The 23,568-nt window shown below is 41.4% G+C and overlaps 1 protein-coding gene across 4 annotated transcripts in view; it reads left to right on the top strand.

Moving 5' to 3' along the window:
- The first annotated feature begins 203 nt into the window (after window positions 1-203).
- Window positions 204-23,568, top strand: part of PLEKHA1 (pleckstrin homology domain containing A1) — a 38,686-nt gene continuing 15,321 nt past the window's right edge. For all 4 annotated transcript variants that reach the window (XM_075216286.1, XM_075216287.1, XM_075216284.1 and 1 more), the window contains exons 1-4: window positions 204-342; window positions 19,782-19,942; window positions 20,182-20,238; window positions 20,327-20,372. In XM_075216286.1, coding sequence (XP_075072387.1) covers window positions 19,802-19,942; window positions 20,182-20,238; window positions 20,327-20,372 — 244 coding nt within the window. In that variant the 5' untranslated portion in view covers window positions 204-342; window positions 19,782-19,801. The remainder of the gene's footprint in view (window positions 343-19,781; window positions 19,943-20,181; window positions 20,239-20,326; window positions 20,373-23,568) is intronic.

The following is a 23,568-nucleotide window of genomic DNA, read 5'->3' as shown; positions in this document are numbered from 1 at the left end:
TGTTTACATGTACATGTTCCTATAAATCTCTACTCTCCAGTGAAGTGTGACGTATGCTGTGACGTCACCACGGGACAGGTATGTGCAGGAGCTGAGGGCGAGACATACAGACCAAGACCACAAGACGGGAGTGGGCGGAAACGTTATGTATTTATCGCCTTCTGATTGGTCCGCGAGATGGCAGCGGCGGCCATCTTGGAGGTGTCAGTGTGAGGCTTGGAAGGCGCGGAGAGGGAGCGGCTGTGAGAAGTGACGTCCGGTGGTCAGTAGTACTGTGCACTGAGTATAACAACCGGGTCCCAGGACACACCGGCCGCACAGATATGAGACAGCTCTGTACAGGTGAGACGCCGAACAAATGACTGAGTGACAGTAAAGTCACGGAGAGTGTATGTTATATGGTGCTACAAAGCGGGAGACAGCATTTAGGTTATAGAAGCGAAGTGGCTTTCAGACATGTGCAGAGACAGACTTGAAATCTGAGTCACGGGCGTATAGTGAGAGAGACAGACACACTCCGGTTCAGAAGCCGGCAGAAGTCATCTCCTACGATGTCAGACCGCAAGAGAGAGAAACTCACACAGCAAGAGACGAAAGCAGAACCCCCGTACGTTCCCAGGTGGCAGGAGAGATGAGCATAGACTCATAGGTACCCAGGCAGCAAGAGACAGAGACTCATTCATGCCCAGGCATGCAGACAGTGAGAGAGAGAGACTCCTAGATGCCCAGGCATGCAGGCAGTGAGAGAGAGACTAGTAGGTGCCTAGGCATGCAGGCAGTGGGAGAGAGACTCGTAGTTGCCCAGGCATGCAGGCAGTGAAAGAGAGACTAGTAGGTGCCCAGGCATGCAGCCAGTGAGAGAGAGACTAGTAGGTGCCCAGGCATGCAGGCAGTGAGAGAGAGAGACTAGTAGGTGCCCAGGCATGCAGGCAGTGAGAGAGAGAGACTCGTAGGTGCCCAGGCATGCAGGCAGTGAGAGAGAGGCTCGTAGGTGCCCAGGCATGCAGGCAGTGAGAGAGAGACTCGTAGGTGCCCAGGCATGCAGGCAGTGAGAGAGAGACTCGTAGGTGCCCAGGCATGCAGGCAGTGAGAGCGACTCCTAGGTGCCCAGGCATGCAGGCAGTGAGAGAGCGACTCGTAGGTGCCCAGGCATGCAGGCAGTGAGAGAGAGGCTCGTAGGTGCCCAGGCATGCAGGCAGTGAGAGAGAGGCTCGTAGGTGCCCAGGCATGCAGGCAGTGAGAGAGAGGCTCGTAGGTGCCCAGGCATGCAGGCAGTGAGAGAGAGGCTCGTAGATGCCCAGGCATGCAGGCAGTGAGAGAGAGACTCGTAGATGCCCAGGCATGCAGGCAGTGAGAGAGAGACTCGTAGATGCCCAGGCATGCAGGCAGTGAGAGAGAGACTCGTAGATGCCCAGGCATGCAGGCAGTGAGAGAGAGACTCGTAGAAGCCCAGGCATGCAGGCAGTGAGAGAGCGACTCGTAGATGCCCAGGCATGCAGGCAGTGAGAGAGAGACTCGTAGATGCCCAGGCATGCAGGCAGTGAGAGAGAGACTCGTAGATGCCCAGGCATGCAGGCAGTGAGAGAGAGACTCGTAGATGCCCGGGCATGCAGGCAGTGAGAGAGAGACTCGTAGATGCCCGGGCATGCAGGCAGTGAGAGAGAGACTCGTAGATGCCCGGGCATGCAGGCAGTGAGAGAGAGACTCGTAGATGCCCAGTCATGCAGGCAGTGAGAGAGAGACTCGTAGATGCCCAGGCATGCAGGCAGTGAGAGAGAGACTCGTAGATGCCCAGGCATGCAGGCAGTGAGAGAGAGACTCGTAGATGCCCAGGCATGCAGGCAGTGAGAGAGAGACTCGTAGATGCCCAGGCATGCAGGCAGTGAAAGAGAGACTCGTAGATGCCCAGGCATGCAGGCAGTGAAAGAGAGACTCGTAGATGCCCAGGCATGCAGGCAGTGAAAGAGAGACTCGTAGATGCCCAGGCGTGCAGGCAGTGAGAGGGAGGCTGGTAGATGCCCAGGCGTGCAGGCAGTGAGAGGGAGGCTGGTAGATGCCCAGGCATGCAGGCATTGAGAGGGAGGCTGGAAGATGCCCGGGCATGCAGGCAGTGAGAGGGAGGCTGGTAGATGCCCGGGCATGCAGGCAGTGAGAGGGAGGCTGGTAGATGCCTGGGCATGCAGGCAGTGAGAGGGAGGCTGGTAGATGCCCGGGCATGCTGGTAGATGCCCGGGCATGCAGGCAGAGAGAGGGAGGCTGGTAGATGCCCGGGCATGCAGGCAGTGAGAGGGAGGCTGGTAGATGCCCGGGCATGCAGGCAGTGAGAGGGCGACTCGTAGGTGCCCAGGCAGGCAGGGGGAGACTCGTAGGTGCCCAGGCAGGCAGTGAGAGAGGGGGAGGGGACTCGTAGGTGCCCATGCAGGCAGCGAGAGAGGGGGGGAGATGGGCATGGACCCAGTGGGGTGCCCAGGCAAGACAGCAAGTACACATAGGTGCCCAGGCAGGGAAAGAGATGGACATGAACACATAAGCATAAGCTGTATAAGCAGAATGCAAAAGAAGCATGCGTAGACCCAAAGCCTCATAGCCATACAACAACAGAGGCAGACAAAGACCCAAAGACTTGCATCAAGAAAGGCAGCTATATACCCCTTTCACACAGATGCATGGATCCAGGAATAACTCAGGTAGTGTGTTGGTGTGAATGTGATCAGGGTTATTCCCGTGGTGGAGCCGGATATGCTGCGGTATGAAAAGTGTTCCTGGGTTATTCTCTCCGGGTTCTGTTAAAAGCAGCTCATTGGCCTCTGCTACGTCGTCTAAATGAGCCTCTGCTGTCCCCTTTTAATGACTCAATAATGCAGGGCTGAGACGGGTCCGGTGTGCAAAGTGGCGACCTGGCAGCTGCAATGGGGCAGGGACTGATGTGAGTGAGTTCTCTGGACAGCGCTGTGGAATTAGTGGCGCTATATAAATGATGATGATATACCTAGGTTGCAACCGTGTTCATTACCCCGTGTCTGATCCGACATTTTTGTGAGAAAAGGGTTATTGGACTCCTAGGTGCACAGGCAGGCAGCAAGAGAATAAGGCATAGACCCAACAAATACAGACCTAGTTCTACTGGCAGATGGCAAGAGAGATGAACATAAATTTGCAGATAGGAAAGGCCAGAGAAGCATGCAGCGTATATGCCTTTTGCCTATCGTGGCAATATTGCATAGGTGACAGGCTTTTTCCTTAATATCTCAACATATGTTTTAGAAAGAAGAAAGGGTTCTACAGTGCTGAACACTCACTGCTTTCTATAAGTTCTTTAGTGGGATTTGGCAACATCCCTCCTTTCAGCTGCAATCACTTTTAATTTTAATTAGTTGTAGCTCAGCGCTGGACTTCTCCTTTAATATTGGTGCTCAACATATCTTTGTCATATGGGTCACAGCGGCCAGAGTAAATCGGACACATTGATAGCAAGAGACGCCGCACTGAACATATGGGTTCACATGGAGATAGAAACTTAAACACACAGGTTTGCTGGTTAATCTGACCTCACAGACATCTGATCTCAGACTTGTCCGCATAATAGGCATTGTTATGAAAAAAATGTTGTTGGGGTTTATTGTTCCTGTTAACGGACACAGAAAAATGAAGAGGTATGCAGTAAGTTATGTTAAAACTGCAGTTATCCAGGGATCTCTTAAACATAGTAGAACTGGATTACACCTGTTGAATATTAATTGTTTTAGAAAGGTACAATTTTACATTGTCTTATTTATTGAATATTCTCCAAGGCAACCCATCTAATGTTTGATAGGTTTACTCCTGTACAGTGTTAGTTCAGCCTACAAAATGGCGGTTTTCTGCAGTGTGTGGGTGATGGGTACACTTTCAGGTGTGTGGGTGATGGGTACACTTTCAGGTGTGTGGGTGATGGGTACACTTTCAGGTGTGTGGGTGATGGGTACACTTTCAGGTGTGTGGGTGATGGGTACACTTTCAGGTGTGTGGGTGATGGGTACACTTTTAGTTCTGAGACCATATTACTAGTATATGAATAATTTTTGCATCAGTTTATCAAATCAAAATATAGTATTGCTCATGTGAAGTTTTTCTACACTGTCACACTGGCTTCAATGCTAGTAGTGATATCCACTTTTATTTCATATCTTCTGTGCAAAATTAGTCTGGTTGTTGGTTTTGTGAATAGTCCAAACTGGGTATTTTACGGCAGAAGTTGATATGGATAAGTTTTTGACTGTTTTTAATTGTTCAGCTTGGAGTCCTCTTCATTACAAAGGTTTCACTCTATGAACGTTGAGGGACTATGAAAACTGGTGTTCAGGAAAAAGATTCTGTAACCCACACATAGCCAAATGTGTGCTCTAATTTTCTAAATTGTACTACAAAGTAAAGTAAGAATGTCAATTTAGACACATATTGTAGGTTTTACAGGCAGCATGACTTGGCAGGTTGAAAATGAAAAACCTTAAGGAACAGTTACTAATATAACATTTACATGCAAAGCCGCACAGCAACCAATCGATAATCGGCTTGTATCTGTTGACTGCTAGAAATTAGAAAGTGCAATCAAGTATGTTATTAGTGACTACAGTAGTGCAAATTTTGCACCTAAATGGGAAATGAGCCTTAATGTTTACAAAGTGGACTCTATCAGTAGCAAGGGGCTTGCGTACACTTCTAGTTTATTGAGGAAGCAAAAGAAATGCATGTTCATTTGTATTGATACCTAGAGTTCATCTTCCCTGGCTTCTTAAAAGGTCCCATTGATATTTTTGCTGTGTATAAATATAAATATATATATATATATATATATATATATATATATATATATATATATATAGAATTTTTTTAAATCTTTTTAAACACTTTTAACAATTAACAAATTAAATTAACAAATTAAAAACATCTTAGTATACCAAATTTCAGCCCTTTCTGAATTTTTTTTCCACACACACTAAGAATTTAGTAGGTCAGTGTATAACTCCGCCCAGCAGGTGGCTGCTGCAGCTTGGTTTTATTTTTTCCACAGACAGACAGACTAACACACGCCACTAGACATTTATATATTAGATATGTCTGTGTCACAAAGTACACCCTTTTTTAAATTGTCAATTATGTCCTGCAATCATCTAGTCCTCATTAAGTCCTAAAATTTAATATATCTACAATCAGCAGAAGCCATGTGTTAAAAAGTAAAATACACTAACTGCTTTCACATTAATAAAAAAAGATAATTAGCCAGGAGCTGCTAACCAAGTACACGTCATTATTATGTTGTCAATTAGTGCTACCACCTCTATATAAGTGCCGAACCTTTAGCAGTTGTAAGTGGGCAATTCAGGTTTGCGTCAACACCATGTCAAGGAAAAATACATCTGCAATGATTTAAGAGAAACAATTGTTGGTGCTCACCAGCATAAAGGGTTAGAAGGCCATTTCCAAGCAACTTGAAGTCAATCATTTTACAGTTAATGGAGGACATTAAAGACATTTGGCAATCATCCCAAGAATGGTCATTCTTGCAAATTCACCCAAATAGCAAACTTTATGGTGTTTCAAAAGTCTGCAAATATTCCAAAAGTTGCATCCAGGGATCTACTGGTCTCTTGTCAATTTAGTAAATGTTAAAGTTCATTGCTACCATCAGAATAAGAGTAAATATTCATTGAAGGGTAGCCAGGAGAAAGCCCCTTTTCTCCAACCACCCCCTCCCCATCCAAAAAAGTACCCCCCTCCCCCCACACACACACACACACACAGACAAAAAAAACCCATTGAAGTATGGCTTGTGTTTTCAGAGTTGCACTGAATAAAATGCAAGACTTTAGGAACAATGTCTCTGGACATGTAAGATCAAAGTGGATGGGTGTTGGTCTTCATGCACTTGTATTACTGCAACAATTTCATACCAACCATCCATCTAAGGGGCATATTCAATTAGGTCCGGAGATCATGGTTACGCTCTGGAATGGCCGGTGAAGGTACTATGCGGTATCGCAACAATGCCAATTTCCCTTTTCCCCTCCTCCCCAACATAGGGTTACAATGGGAAATCCACGTTGTTGCGGTACCCTATTTCCTTATGTAATGCGCAGCCATGATCTCCGGACCTAATTGAATATGCCTCTAAGGCTAAGTATACACTGGAGAATTTTCCGACCAACGTATTATCTACAACAATGGTACCTACGACTGAAGGTCCAATCGGTCGGGTGATTCATGTGTACACTTTAGACGCGATTTACCTTCAGATCTGTGGTCTTCATCTGGTCGTTTAGAGAATGACAGCACAGCATGCATTCATTCATTCCTGTCGCGCTGATTAAAACCGCCTTGTTATAGCTAGCCACACACCATAACAAATTCCGTTGGCTTTTGTGACTCTGAAACAAAATATTCAGTCACAGAACGAATTATTCCATCTACTGCACTCTCTACATTTATTCACGCGGTCATGTTCATTGCCGGCATCGGCTGAAAAGACCGTGACTCTGTAAACTCTATGGAGATCATGAACATGAGTGCACACACACTGCATAATTGTAAGGCGATTGTAATGAAATTCTTAAACCTTTCGACCAACCAAATGAAACTACAGTTGTTCATCCTGTAAGTATACACACACTAACCCGATATCTGATCGAATGGTCGAATATCACCTGATGTGAAGGAGGAGTGATCGTTTTGGGGGATGGATGTTTTGTAATCTCAGTACCCAGTGCTGTGCAGTCATTGAATGCATAATGTACTGCTCTTGATAACAAAGTATTCTAGTAGAAAATTTGAGGTTACCTGTCTGATGTTTGTGCATTGTTAAAACACAGATTTTAAAGAGGGAGTACTTTTTTAACTGACTGTAAGTATGGCTGTATGTTACCTGCTTCAGAAATGCAAGTGTTTCAGCCTTTATGACCAGAAAAATATTAACTTCCACCAGGAGTAACTTTATTTTGTAGTCTACTCAAGTGAATGTTGTGGGCACAGTGTATGTATGGTACCATAAGCATAAACCTCTAATATGTACGTTGTTTAAAGAATTTTCTCTTTGAGTTGGAGCTGTCTAAAACCACTTGTTTCTCTGCTGTTACACAAGGACCAGCGGCTGTCAGTGGCAGCCCAGCCCCTGTGCAGGGGGGCGCGTAGTACAGTTCCGGGCTTAAAGGCCCCAAAGGTGGATATACCCTATAAATCATCTTTTAATGTATTCTCTGTAGTCTACATATGGCAGCATATTATGTAAAAAATAACTAAACATAAGCAAAATGTACAAAGTAACAAAATGTTAGTTGGTAAAGTGTTAATATTGCAAGAGCTGATGCAATAGGAATTTTAGTTGAAGATTGTATCTACCATCTGTAAATACAAAGCTGTGTTCAGTTATAAGTCTGTGGGGGAGTGAAGTTACCAGGAACCCAATGGTGTAAATTGGTTTAATGATTTAAAAAGAATTGCATGGAGAAAGTGAATGTTAAACTGACTGGAAGTCTACATTTAGATGTTGTGTAGGCTTGAATGCACTTTCAATAGCTCTGTTCAGATTTTTCTTTCCTTGGCCTAATGGTGATTGTAACCTTTAGCAAATACGTGTGCTTTTGTCTGCAACTCTCCTTAGATGGCAATGAAAAGAGTGAAACCTGCAGACAATGTTATCTACTGAATGTATGATTACACATTGGTAACACAGCATTCACAATTTATAGACCAAACAATAATTTAGGAGGATGAGCCATTAAGTGCACTAGCCACCTACATCATCATCATCATCATTTATATAGCGCCAACATATTCCATAGCACTACATGCAATGGCGGCACAAAGGTTTGGGCCAAACCAGTATCTAATCTCCCGCTAGCCCAGGGGTTACAGCAGTCTGTCTGAGGGCAGCATTGGGAGATAGTACTCGTTTGAAAAGGTTGCAATAAAACTTTCTAAAACATTTAAAATATGTAGAGTTTACGATGTTAAATGACAATTTTTTTTTTTTTTTTTTGTAGTTTTACTTATACCTCACATCTTTATTAAAAGTCCCTCTGGGGATAGAATTGTGGGCAGTGCCATCTAATATAGTGGGTGTGGTCACATAATAGGGGTTAGAGCTGTGCCTTACCCTTGTAACACATTTGGCTTCCCTTACATCTGTAAAATCCCCCTCACCCCCTGTAGCAGGATCTTCCCTCCATCTCCCCACTTTACTAAGCCGGGCTTCCAACAAACTGGCGATTTTTGGCGGTTTTCCGTTGTTTTTTTTTTTTTTAAAACAGCAATTTTTATTAAAGACAAAACCAGATGTACAATAGGACAAATACAAGGAGAACTGGGCCTGTAGGACAGATACAGGGGAATCATGATGGCTGGGACAGAAATACTGCAGCAGTAACTGTATTGCTTCTGCTTCCCACAGGCCACAAACAATGACTTTGCAGGCTCTCCGAAGACCGTGTGTTGAGCACCACTGTTCTAGACTAGGCTCTTGTGAGCGTCTCTATTCTCTGTCTCCATCTGAACCTCCTTTAGCAGAGTCATAAATTAATTTTGTGTTTTTATGTATGATTTGGTATTCCGACTATTATGACTGTATTAATTTTCTGCAAACCAGTGACCTATATTTTCGCTGAAAGACCGATAAAGGACTTTGTCCCATTGAATAACTTTACCAGTTGGCTTGTACATGTTGGCGTGTCTGCCTGCAGCTTTTAGTAAATTCATTACTTTATTTGTCCTTCTCCCGTATGTACATTTCAAGGATATGATTAAATTCATCAGTCTTGGTTGTTTTCAATATGACGCAAAGTTACTTTTTGGAAATATTTTTTTTTTCCACTGCAAAATGTTCAGTGGAAGTTTGTTATAATCTCAGGTAATAAAACAAGTAATGTGATCTGATATAAAATAGATGGCTAGGAGGAAAAAGCAAAGTGTTTAATGCCCTCAATTCCTAGCTGTTTTCGTTACTGGGAGCTTGTGAATATCTTGCACCTTTTAAATATTGGAGATGGTTTGGTCGTGTGTCAGATGACAATGTTTAGAACAGAGCTGGGCAAAATAATTCCAAAACAACTACTCTCAGCTGCAGCTTCACCTATACGGAAAGCGTGCATTTAACAAGGAACAAATGTGTTGATTCCATGGTATTTGGTTCATGGATTTGTTCATCCCAGGTTTGGAGGTTAGCGACCCGAAGGTGCCTGAAAATCACTGGAAAGTGGTGCCGCCCCCCCTCCCCCCCCCCCCCCTCACTGACAGAATATGGCACTGAGCATGAAACCCCATGTTCTTCATGCTGCACACACTTCCTTTTGGCTGGGCAGGACATTTTTATATTCCCAGCCAAAGGCTTGGGGCTGTAACTCATAACACCTATTTATTTATTTTTCTCCACTGTTTGTCACTTTCATTTTTCACTCTTGTATATTTTCATGAAACTCCCTGGACCTCTGAGGTCCACACCACCATCCAGAGGTGGTGGTAGGTAGGGTGGTCGAAAGAATTTGTTCTCTGGCTGAAGCCACTGTAGATCCCAGGGTAGCAGGACTTCCTGTATCTTGTGGATCATTGAGAGACCACCTTATGGTTCTAAGAAGTTGGGGATAAAGAGACCCTTCCTATTTTGTGGAGGACCTGAAGTTCTACACAGACCTTGTACACTTTCTTTGTGTTTTTATGCACTTTTGTTGGAGCACTTGGATGATCGAAAGTACAGTCCTTGGCTTTCAATAATAATAAAAAAAAAAATCTGACCTTTTAGACAGAGTTCTGTTGTGGCAAAATGTGTCATATCTTGTTTAAATGATTATTAAAAGTTGTGTTTCTCTCCCCAGGGAGCAAACAGTTTATATGCTATTAATATTGTACAGTGTGGTTTCATGGATGGTGACACTATGCTCAATATGAAGAGTTGCTGTAGTGGAATGAAGTTAGCTGTGTTGACCATTTAACTTGGCTGTTAAGATTTATCAAGTATCACATTTGACATATAAAAAAATAAAACAGGTAATTGATGCTGTGTCCGATTGCTAGGAAAAGAGTACAGTGAGTTTTGTTTAACAACCCAAAAGCCATTGCTACCCTTGTCTACAGAGCTGTGAGTATATTGGCATTACTTTACTCTTATTATAATTCTATATTGTTATCTACATTTAGCATTAAGCCTCAATGATTACTAAATCCAAAAGTATTTAATTAGGCTAAATTACACTGCTTATTGGCTGCATTGTTTTATAGGAACCAGTTAGAATAAATTGTCAAACACTTTGGAATCATACATTATGTATGGTTTGAACAGAAGGCATCAACCTTTGACTTGTATGCTAAAGTAAATAATATAAGTTAAGGAATCATCTTCATTTTAGCAATAGATCCTCCTCCGCCCAAGCAGGACTGGCTAATTTTAGACATGGGAGCCCAGTGGTTCTGCTAATTGGAGGGAAGAGGTTTTGTTGCTGAAAAATTTATTTTACTCTGAAAAAAACTCAAAGGAAACTGTTTATTTGGGTATTGAAAGTACTTGATCAAAATGCCTTTTTTGGAGGTCCAAGAAAACTGATAAGCACACACATTTGGGGGACTGATTCCACCCTTCACAATTTCCCATTGGATTCTCGCATGATGATGCTCTGTGGAATGTTCAGTACCTGAAACATCGTTGGTTTTTCCTCGTAGAGATGTGAGTAAAAATCAGCGAGGTTTCAGGTTTCTTAATACCCAAGAGGCTTCGCTCTGATTTGAATTTCACCCTTAGTCACACCTTAAAATAAAATAAAAAAAAAGTTGTCACTAGCTTTAAATTGGGCATGCGTTAGAATTCAATCCCATTTTTGTATCCAATCGTAACATTGTTATCCAAATAAATGGCAAATTATCTAAACGTGGTAGGATTAAGGTTTATATATTATAATTGTGCAGTTCCAAATTCCATCTATCTTTCTACTGTCATATTCTGCAAGCACTACAAATGTCTTTCTGCTATGTTAGATCCAAATTGTAGTGTGTGCGAAACACAAATATTTTTTTTTTTTGAAAATATTTGGAGACTCTAAGGGTGCCGTGAACTACAAAAGTTTGGGAACCACTGGTCTAGACAATTTTGTGGCTTGTAGGGCATGCAGGGACTTGTAGTTCCACAGCAGCTGGAGAGCTACATGTTTTCTACCTTTGCTCTTCTAGTCTAAATACAACTATATTTGGAGCAGTGATAATCTTGACCAGTTCATTGTTCACCCTATAAATGTGCAAATAGTTGGTTTTAGTTCCAGTTTTTATAGAACGGACCAGGGCACATACAGTAAATGATTTGATGCAATGTGAATTCTGTGTGGTTGCTGCTCTTACATTCATGTTTGACCCCCTTCAAAGAGAGGAGCTGGCTAATTCTGTAGAAATATATAACTGGAGTACATATCAGTAATAGGATAGATATGCCATTTATAACTTGAATACTAATAGGAAGCTGTCTTGTGTGATGGCATTAGAAATATGCAAGTGATAATTGTGTCAGTGTTTGGGCAAGAAGGTACATGTTTTGAACTGCCATGAGAACGATGTTTATGTGACTGTATAGCTGCAATTTATGCAAGTCCTTCAGTGGAAAAACTTCTAGCTAACATCCTGAGTTTGTTGTATAAGAGGGATTCTCAAGGTTGTGTAGCTTTCACACCTTGTAGCTGCCTACAAAAAAAATAGAATACATATCGGAGGAGGCTGCATTTTTAGAAATGTGAGCAGCAGATATTTTAGGCAAAAATGTTCTATATTTATTATAACAAGTTCACGTTTTATAAATGTCCCTGAATGGCACCTTGTACTTAAAGCTGTGTATATGGCAGATTTGTGCCACACTGCTGTGGATACGCTGTATGAATGTTTTGGCAGAGAAAGTTCTATTCTAATCAGTCCCTGTCCCATTGGAGCTTACAATCTGAAACATCGACCTTTAACGCACAAACGCACATGGGTCAGTTTTGTCTGAAACCAAATAACCTACTGGTATGTTTTTGACTGTGGGTGGAAACCGGAGCACCTAGAAGAAACCCATGAGAACATTAAACCTCCACAGGTAGTGCCTGGTCGGAATGGAATCCATCGCCCCAGCGCTTCAATGCAGCTAAATGGTGTACAGCTCTGCACTCCCTCTGTTACTGAAGTGGAGGTGGGAGACCAGCCTCCATCTGTCACCCAGTCTCCAGGTATATGTGATATGATGGGTCAGAATCTGGTTACTCCTGGGAAACTGACTTGGCAGGCCTGTGGTTGTACTGGTAGAAGTTATGATAGTTGATTCTTATTTCTTATGGCCTCAAGCAATCATTAATTTTTATGAATTTCTTAATAATATAGGTCCTCTTTTGTTCATTAGAAAAATAACTTTAATTGAGCCTTCCCTTGCCACAGCCTTCCCGATACCTTTGTAGTAATGGGAACACGCTGGGGCTTCTGGGTGTTAAATGGTTGAGTATTCTCAGCTGTGAATGAAGACTTTTTGTTTTTCTGGGTGTGTAAAGGATAAAGTAATCTTGCTGTTTTCTTATGGTCATTTATACTTGTCGGGTAAGCCAAGCTTTTTACGCAATAGGTGTCTAGTGTGTCTTTACTATCCCATTTCTGCAATAAAGATGGGAGTATTCAGAAGAGCTGCTGTGTCAGGAGAAGCTGTGTCCTCAGCCTCTACTTAATAGAGGGTCATGTGTGGGTGCTGATCTGTTCTTTTATTGGCAGAGTAGTCTAGGAGAAAAATATCACATAAGTAGAGTGCACAGGCTAATTATTTTCAGTTACTATTCTTACAAAATAGGGATTGGCACACATGGGTCTTGTGAAAAAAAAATTAAGTTTTTTGTAACAAAATCAATGTCTCCTTGGAATCTTTATATGTGAAACATCTATAAAATTGCCTACAACTGGTAAATCAGTGGGAGTTCCCACTAAAGCCTTTGACATGCCAATTATTGATCAGTGGTTCCTGCCCCTCTGATTACCAACATGCTGTACAAAGCACTTGCACTGCGTGATTAGTGGCGCTTTATAACTAAATGATGATTTAGTGGCGGAGGAATGCTGGGTAATATGATGATAGATGTCATGATGGCACCATGATTTACCTGCGTGGTGGGGGCAGTACAGGGAAAGTCCAGGGGAAAAATGTATCAAACAGCACTTTTTGCAGCTGTTAGTCCACCGCACGTCTCCATCAATGCCCGGTGGCTTAGTGCTCCAAACCACTGTATTTACTGTAGGGCGGGTTGAGGGTTCAGTGTAACAGCGCAGCTTATTTAAATACCTGCTTCTGATAGTCTTGTTAGCTCAGACATGCTGTTAGTGATCTTGTCATTCAAAACATAAGAGGTAGGACCATTGAGTTATAAATTATTGTGGCAATCGCCAATTTAATTTATAATTATGGGGACAATTTTTTATTCATTTTATTAAAAGGCAATATTATTGTATTATGATGGCAATGTGAATAAATAATTATATTAAGGGGCAATAATATTTGATTGCTAATGGGAGCAATTTTGTGAAACCGCCGCTTAATACGTTCAACAGTTTGTATATAGTCAAGGTTATAAATCAGGACAGCTAAAACTGCCGTTTTTAGCCAGTTTGTCAGCGGTTTTGCCTTTAAAACATCGATCTGCTTAAACAAAATACGTTTATCCCCAGGTCTGATCTTTCCTTCCTCTAAAACTTAGAATTAGTGTTACCTGATTCATAAACCACCAGTTCTACTGATGTTTGTATGCAGGGGAGATCTTATCAGAGCCCCCTTCCAAAAATGACAAGATCATGTCACTCGTTTTGTATGATATACTTTCTATGTGACTAATAATTAGACAAAAATGCTTTTTACTAAATGTTGCCCACCCCTTTCTCCAAAATGTGTCTTTATATTTGTGACTATGTCCCACTTTCTACCCAAGCTTGCCCATGTGCAACTATAAAATCAGGCTCCTGAACCATCCTAATGGTCACATGAGTTTTGTGTCACAGAATCTTCAGCCTATTACAACAGCTAATATTAAGCTATGCATATGGCATTACTGCAGGACATTGGATACTGGTTTTATAGCTTATTTTTTTTATTAAGAATGGTATGTGTTGGTAACTTTACATTACAATTAAGCTGTTACTCAAACCCTGCTATTGATGTTTGGTAACTTCAAATTAAATGGACACAAAATAACCACCGACGGCTGCATCACTTTCAGTTTCATCTGCTCTCAAATGCTATGTTTCTATTATAAATGAATGAGCTATTGTTTCTCATTCCCCAGCACGCTACACTTGATAAATGATTTCCATTATGCAGATTTGCCTCTGATTTTCAGCTGAAAATTGAAATGTTATAAATATTCATAGTGGTTTTCAGACAACCAGCTTTGTTCCCTGTGGAGAATGAAGGGAAGTGACTATGTGCCTGTTTTCCATACCCCCCATCCAATTCCTAGCTGCGCCCCCAGTTTCTCCAGCATGGCCTGCCGGCCTTAAGGCCTTGTCTCTAAGGGGTAATTAACAGTAGCTCTGTGCTGGAGGAAAGCCCCAGGATGAAGGGGGGAGAGAGTTGCGCGTCCTGCAATTGTTTCCTTGAGTCGGAACAATGACCCTAATGTTTGCTGCGCTAATAGCATTCAGCTGCAGAAAGATATTCATTGATGGAGGGTGTTTTGTCCTGTTGTCCTAGTGTGGCCCTTTAAAGCGAGGATACATGTTTCTAATGAAGATCTGTTCCTGGAAGTAGACTGAGGCGTCAATTGTTCTTTCTATATTATTTAAATGTTTAGGAGGAAGCTTAAACATAGACTCTGTTTAAAATGGAAAGAAAATGAAAATCGTATTTTGAGAAGCTTTAATGTTAATTGTGTTTTAATTTTTTTCTTATGTCTGTTGCAGGAACATTTTCTATTCACTACAGAAATACATCCTTAGTTGATTTCCTGTATTGGGAAAGTTTGTTGCAGCTGCAGCACATCTTGTAACTCCCTTAATGAGAAATATTTTTCTTTTCTGTCTGCATATACTAAAAGTGTAGCTCCGTATGTACAGTGTTCCCTTCTAGCACACTCTAAGACAAGAAGAGATACCTCTTATGTAGCTCCATAATACACTATATAACTAACTGTACCACGTGGTGGAGGCAGCCAATTTATGGCCACATTTGATATTCAGCTCATCAATCTAACAGGAAGGAGTGGCTCCACTGAGGTACATTGTGATATCACTCGTGCATTGATATCGGTTCCTATTTAATTGATAAGCTGCAGTCTCATGAACAATGGCTCACCCGGCAAAACTACTTCCCCCTTCTGTGGTTGTGACAGGTGTACTTCAATTCTAAATAATATTTATTTTTCATTGTACAACTAATATGTGCCCACAACAGTAATCAAGCATCAACTTCATTATTTTTTTTCCCTCCACTATGAAACGGAGCACCCTGCTGATTTTTTTTTTTTGTGTTAATAATGTATACCTTTTTGAAACACCCCCCCCCCCCCTCAAAAAAAAAAATGGGATCCCTAATGTTGATTGAACCTAGCGTTTATAATTCTATTCGAAAAACATGCCTTTTTGCCATAATGCAAAACATGAGGCAGATAAAGTAATTTGGTTTGAATTTTTGGCTTCGAGAGGAAGAGTTACCTTAGGGGTCCAAACTTTGTGGTGATTCCTTAATAAACACCCGTGATACTTCAAATAAACCGGATTAAGAAGCCGCGATTAGTAAATTATTTAATAAATTGAAAAAAATCAATATTTAATCAACTAATTGTCAGACAGTCAAGATATTTGGCAGAAATAGTTATTTTGACATCCTCTCGACTTAAAAAATTTCAAACAAATCTGAGATGGGTGGTGGACACCCCTGGTTGAACTGACATGGAATGACTCTGGGTTGTTCGCAGTATATGCATCTTACTATTTGCACAATAGCAATTGGATTAGTTTTTATTTTTTTGTGTGTGCGTTTATGGACTGCTGTACGCAGAGTTCGTCCCATAGAGACTGGCATTTACATTATTTTTTATTTTTGGTTTCCTCTGACTGATCATACAAGATTTTGATTTGTAATGTAAATGATAGTTGGCACTTTCTTATGCAGGCTCTTGAATTATCTGGCTGCATGTTCCGTGTTTAGAAGTCTGTTAATCTGCAGTTCGTGTGCTGTGCCTGCACACAGTTGTTCTTTGCACTCTGGCGGATCAAGAATTCAGTTCAAACATAGTGCTGCCATGAAGGTAAAATCATATGCAGTGAATCCAAAATTGCTAAAGGTATTTTAAATATTCCATAGGCCCCATATATTTTGTCAGTTTTCACACACCAACAATTGAAGTCAAAATATATATGAACTGAAGGCGCCTGCGCCATGTTACACCACAGATTACCAGACACTCCAACCCTGAATTTTTAGAACTACAGAGGGTCCCATGGCGAGGTGTTCAGCAAGTCGTGAGCTGCTGCTCCTCAATGCTGGTGCCTGCAACACCCAATCCTCCAGATAAAGCTATTTACAGGCTTTATCTGGTGTTGTGAAGGAGGAACTGATCGGACAAGCTCTGCATCATGTCTGCATAGTGGGATTTCCCCATGTCTCTGAAAGGGGGCCGAGTTTCTGTGATGAGCATGGCTGCTTCGTTTCCATCCTGGATGGTGTCTGTTGTGTGGGCTTCCTCTGGGTTTCTTGCCACGTTCCAAAATGAATTGTCTTGTAATGAAATTGCCCTAGTGTGCATTTGTGTGCCTATGGTAGGGTAATTAGATGAACAGGGAGTAATGTGACAATTAAACATGTTTCGATTGTATAACGCGGTGTAATATGTTTGACTAACACAGTTGAATAGGAGAGGAGGGACATGGCATAGAACGTAAATCATTTTGGTTTTACTTGTTCGGCCTTCGGTAACAGAAGAAGACCATGACGCGGGGTGTCACTGAGGTTTAAGGGGCATGCTCTTCACTGAATACATGAATGTTCTAAAGATAATGGCAATTCAGAGTAGTAACTGGAATAACCAAATGTAGAGTTCATAAAATGGTCTGGGTTGGTGTTTACAGACACAGCTGCAACTTGCTCATACTTAAAATTATTTAAGGTCTAGTTCAGAATGGGCCTAAAGAATAAAAATCTATGCAACGTTATCAAGAACTTTGAGTACTTCCCCACTGACGTGTCCTGGTTATTGGAAGGGATGTGTGTTCCCCATCACATTTGTGCAGAGCATGTTTGCTTCCTGTTTCTTTTTACTTATAACCTGTGGATACTGTCTAAAATGTTGTGGGCTCTCATTTGCTACCTTGGGTAGTTAACCTATAGGTGGATATCAAAGAGGGGGTATTCTGTTATTGGGGTGATTTAATCGAGGTCCTTATTGAAAACAGATATACGAAGATAATTCATCATATATCAATATTTTCTTGAAGTAGTTTTATTAACCGTATTCTTAATGCAGATGTCCACTTAGGATACATTTTCACAGGGAATCCCCTTGCACAAATTTTCCATTCAGTCCAACTGCAATTGACGCTTTTAAAATAGCTTCAATTCTTATACATAGAACTGAGTTTGATATGGGTTCAGGAAGAGGTTATTGTCTTAGAGATGTTGCCCTTTTTTATTTTGCTAGCTGGGGTACCCTTTTGCAGCAAAGAGCACCCCCAAAAATGCAATCTATCATGTTATCTAATTACATTAATCTCCAAAAAAAGAAAACTTGTTTTTACACTGCTCCACAAAACTAATGGCACAAATGCACCTGGGGATACTTTGGAAGGAGCGACCCCACAGTCTTGCTTTTTCCCCTCTAGCTGTGCGAGCTTCCACTACTCTGCAAATGCCGCCACTTACTTACTGATAAATTATGCCCTTTGCCAGATAGAGATGCTCAGCGGGATCAAACCTTATTTTTCACTGGGCATTGGGCCTTTTGGGCTTGGTGAATGGCGGCCTTTGTGCTGCTATAACTATCCTGCTTATCTGATTGGCTACAGGGTTGTTCTAGCCCCTGCCTACTTCAGAACTGGGGATATTTACATGCGCAGGAGGTCAGACACTGATCCAACGCACTTTTTATAAAAATAAATACAAAATGATTTATAGGGTTACACAAAGAGTGTGTGAATAGCCTGTATTTCAGGAAGTTGGTATGGTTGACCTTGAAAAGAGATGATTGTTCTCTCCACTTAATCTACATTTGCAGTGATGTTCAGCAGGTGTTAGAGGTTGTGGCTTGAGGAAGTTAGGATGTTAACCTGTATGACGTCGTAGTTTTTTGTGGATTCAGAGAAACCGAAAAATGATGGTGACCTAAATACTTTTTAGCCTAATTCTTCTTTTCTTTTTTTTCCCCTTCAATTGCCATGATTTTAAAGGACATTATTGTCTAGTTGCATCACGGTTTTCTAATTTGTGATGCAGCTTGAAAGTAACTTGTGTCGGGTACTTTTTAACTACCTTGTGTAGAAATCATCTAGCAACAGAGAACAATAGCTTGGACTTGCATACATAAGTAATGTAAATGGAAAGTTAAACGCCTCGTGTTCTGTCAAGGTTCCGTGACTTTGTACGTATGTTACTGAATGTTTGTTTTTAGGATCTGTTGAGTAAGGTACTGTAGGTTGTGTTTTAATATTCCTTTAACTGTAGTACAGTTGTTTTATATACCTGCCTAATGAAGGGCATCTCTCGCCAGATTATGCTGTAGCCAGCCCTTTGGATATGCATTACCCCTCTTTTCTCTCAGATTATTTTTTGTTGCAAAAAACATTTTAATAAAATATATTTAACAGAAAAAAAAAAAATCTGCGTTACCATCTAGGAAAATATTTTTATATGCTTCACCGTTTCTCTGACAACCTTGACCTAAAACTGGGGGTGTATGTGAGTAAGAGGCCGCTGCTTAGGTTTATTCTGTAGGTCACACCCCACCTTTTGATGCCATTTAAAGATGGCGATCTTTATTTATTTTCCAGTTCTGTGTCAACTGGCAGAGCAGCGGCAAAAATGGCCTGGGAAAGCAGCACCACTGTAGGATACAAATGTTTTCTATATGGTAACACAGCTTTAAGGGCTAAATTCAGTTTTGGTTGACATTCCGTAAATTATACATTTTATCACAGATTATTTGCCTGATTATTAGAGGCAGCTTTTCTCCTACAGGTAATGTTGCCTGCCAGCCATGCCATGCTGCCATAAGGAGAGCATGCCCAGACCTGGGTATTTGTATAGGCAAGGAGAGTTAATCATTTTTATTTATTTTTTCCAACCCATCCTGTACACAATGGAAACATTTTTCTATGAATATGTATAATTTTCTAATTCATGTTAGCACCATATTTGGTTTTTAAAAAAAAATACGGCATTTTGAGGAAACTGTTTAAGTTTGAGGTTTAACCTTTTATTGGCTTCTTTCAGTATCTAATCAAGCCATTGTATTGTATTGTAGGCAGTGTTATTGAGTTGCATTTTGAATACAATTTTTAAAGTAGCTTAAACAAGATATCCAGAACAAAAATAGCTGCTTGCATTAAATGAGAATAGATAGAGAAATTAGGTTCTTTGCAAAAAATCCCAGCAAAGCTCCAGCACATTTTGTTTTGTTAAACCTAAATTGTAACATAAAATGTCCCTCCTCATCATGTATTTACAGTTAGTGATTACCTTGGAGAGGTCATTGTATAGTGAGTGAGAATCTGATATTTTACTCGGGCAGTGCTTTCGCTAATAAAGTCCCACACAGTGATGATTAGAGCTGTGACTCATTTTCCAGGGTAATGTTCCAGCACAGACATGCCTTATGTGGATCGTCAGAATCGCATTTGTGGCTTCCTGGACATCGAGGAGCATGAAAATAGTGGCAAGTTCCTGCGGAGATATTTCATCTTGGACACTAGCCTGAATAGTCTGCTATGGTACATGGACAATCCTCAGGTGAGATGAGGACATGCGGCCTATTTGGATACCGGACATGAGCCACGGCTGAGATGTTTATAGGGCAGACTGTTTCATACTCACTTACGTAGTGCCTACTGCTACCTTCTGTTCTAATGTGGTGAGACTGCATATGGGTGGCTGACAGTCCACTCAGACTAGTCTGTATGTAAATCTTTTTTATTATTAGATGTTTGTTCTTCTACTGTGGCTTATCTACTCTTTCTTCTTTTTTGCAGAACCTCCCAGCAGGTTCCCCTTCTGTAGGTTGCCTGAAGCTCACATATATTTCAAAGGTAAGCTTCTCTTTATTTAACAAACAAAACGCCCAGATCTTGCCTCCGACTCTTGGAATATGTCTCATCCAATCTTCTTTCTCCATAGGTGAGCGATGCCACCAAAATTCGACCAAAAGCTGAATTTTGTTTCGGTGAGTGAATGATCAGTTATATTGGCAGAATTTATTTTCTGCATTGTATATTGGTCAGATCCTAGTAAAATGTTTTATATTTTCTCTAGCATGCACAACAATCCAAATACTAAAATGTGCAAAAAATGATTGTTGCCTGATTTAATTCAATTTCAAGTCTTCCTTGGCATTCCAGGGTAGTGAATGTGTCTTTTGGTCAGACCAATAGACTGTAGATCACACCAACCTGATATGTGTGAAGAAGCAATGATTTTTGGGGTCATCCACTTTGGAAATGCAGCATGTGTTTGAATGGGGGCTGCACCTGACCAATCCAATATCCTATTCAATACACATCAATATAGCATCTTTCCCAGTTGCAGTCAGCAACACAGATATTATGCACTTCATCTTGCTGAGTGGTGTCTATTAACCTCTTGTATCCCAGAAGAGGCTTCCCTTTCTGTGTGCTAATCCAGTGGGGGATACATAGTTGAGAGGTGTTTTGATTCAAGTTGGACAACTGCTTTGTCATAAGGTCCTTTTTAAAGGATTCGAAACTCCCAAAATATACATGTCCTGTTCAGTACAGCTGATCCAAGAGGGGATCAATAGGATGTAACAAGTTTTGTAGCTCTCCCGATCTCTTAAATTGAGTTACCAGAAAAAGAAAGGAAATTACAGCATAATGTTGAGGTACATCCACATACAAAAGGCAATTGGGAACAAGTAACGGCTCACTCACAATACTTTAAAACGAGCTGCGTATTGTTGTAATGGGCAAACGTCTTCCAAAATTGCCCATGTGATTCAGAACGTTCAACTAATACGTAACAGGATGGCTAGAAGGTTAAACTGCAGGAGTAATGGTCCAGCTACTGAGTCTTGTCTCGTATTAGTAGAAACTTAGAGCCCACAGGATCATTTCTCTGACCAGTTTCACAAGTTGATGGTGCCATTTAAATGAGTGCCTGACTTATATCAGCTTTAGGTAAAAGAGCTTACTTCTCATTGCCATTTGACCCTTGTACGTTGACATACATTGCCACCATTTTGGTATTTTACTGTCTTTTGTTCTTGGGGCAATCGTAATCTTTATCCTGCATTTTTCCTCTTTAATTTTTCTGGCTTAGCGTAATATTGACAAAGGAGGGTATCAGTATTTAAGGCATTTGGAGTGGAATGCAGAGAAATTCTTTACCAATACAACAGGAAACACTCTCCTATAAGTCATTGACAAAGATGCCACGTATTCCCATAGAGAACTGTGTGGTTGGTTTTCCATCTTTCATTTATATCATTATGTAGTGCGTTGTGGTAATATTAGGAAAGTAGTTGAAGGTCAGAATTCAGTTAGTTTCAGATGGTTTTGTCTACAATTTTCTCTCTAAGCTGAGATTTGAATCTGTTATTGAAGAATTGACTGCCTGTGGAGATAATTGTTGGGAGACCTGCTTTAGTGTTAGTCAGCTAAAGGATAAATAGTATTATGAGCTGCTAAAAGTGCATCAGAGCAGCTTGGATAGCCGTGCATTGATTTCCTGGATTGGGGTCTATGGTTTGAGAATCTGAGCTGGCATTATTGGCAGAATTGACCTATTTTAAGAGTTGCTGTGTCCTTTCAGATATCACTTTGCTAATGTTAAAATGAAATTCATTGGTCTCTAAATAGACATCCTTACTGCTAATTCAGTAGTTTGTTTGAATACAGAGTTCTATCCAGAAGACCCTTCTGAGATCAGCTATTTTTAAGTTGGTGTTTCCTGTATAGATGTGCTTTATTTTCCGCTCTTCCTTCCTGGCTTCCTTGCTATCTAGCTCCTTCTCTTCACAGCTGAAACACGACCGTCTTCTATTGAAACAACTGTACCATGGAGAGAAGTTCATGCTAGCAAAAATTCAGGAGAACTGACAGAGTAAACTTGAGCTTTGCTATCTATTCACTCAACTTATCGGCTTCCCTTTAGATAATAAGGCCCAGCGCATGTCACAGCTGTAAATAATATTCAACAGCTTTTCACGTGACCTTAGACAGGAAGCTATCTGTCACTCTGCCCTCAATACACATTAAATGGCACCCTTAATAATGGACACCACCAAGCAGTGGGGAGAATATGGCCACAGCCTCATAGGCATGGCTCTTAATGAGAATAAATAATCCTGCAAAAGAAAAAAACCTGCAAAAAAACCTACAAGGGTCACTGAGCAAGTACATCTATCTATCTCTATATCTATATCTGTATCTGTATACATCTATATATCTATATCTAGGGGCCCCGGTGCACTGCTTTGCCCGGGGGCCCATAATGTTGTTAAGATGGCCCTGACTCTGGCTCCAGTGGGGCAGGCTGCTCGTGTAGACCTCACCCTAGCTTGGAGACTTGATTTCCCACCTTTAGGGAATGGCTGTGCAAGGAAACCACTCCTGGATTTGGGCTCTCACTGCTTCAAAACTGCCTCCCAACCAGCTTCGGAGCTTAATGCCATTTCTTTTTTTCCATACACTTTATGCTGCACATTAAAAGATAAATCCTCCAGATTGCCTAACGGAAGCTATTGTTACATCCGTGCGTTCTACTGGGGATGAGAGTGCTCTTGAACGTTATATGTAACTATAGTCCTTGATGTGATGCTGCTCACCTTCCCCTCTTTCCCCTATTTCCTTAACATTCCTATACAAAGCTCCTAAAGCTCAACGCACACTTGTTCCCCTCAGGGGAAATTCCACTGTCCTCTCAAACCCACAGAGCGATAACTGGCACCCATACCATGCTCCCTGCTGTGGTCACGACCGATTGGTCAACTCCTGGTGCTTTATCGATTGATTTACATAGGTCTCTGTTCCAAAAGCTGCAATTTGCAGCTCCAACTTGCATGTTCTGTAGTGTCTAATGTTGTGTGGTATCATCAATCTGTATGTCCGTCAAGGTGAATGTTCAGTCAAAATATAACTGGGTAAATCTTTCCAGTAACATGATGGAATCATTGAGAATCTGGGTCAGCTGCTTAGTCAATGCTAAGAGAGTCTTTGTAGCTGCAACCTTACTCTCCCCACCACCTCTCCTCCTGGAATAGAACATTGTTTAATGCATGACTGGACAGAAGCCTAAAATGAGCACTGGTACCTAACCTTTGAGGATTCTTTCTGTTCCTAAAGATCCTGCTGCCTTCTAGATTTTGCTGACTGGCTCCTGAATTCTACATTATTTTGTACACC

This window comes from Mixophyes fleayi, chromosome 6 (genome assembly GCF_038048845.1).
Source record: "Mixophyes fleayi isolate aMixFle1 chromosome 6, aMixFle1.hap1, whole genome shotgun sequence".
NCBI classification, from domain to species: Eukaryota; Metazoa; Chordata; class Amphibia; order Anura; family Limnodynastidae; genus Mixophyes; species Mixophyes fleayi.
This window is presented reverse-complemented; position numbering and strand designations above follow the sequence as displayed.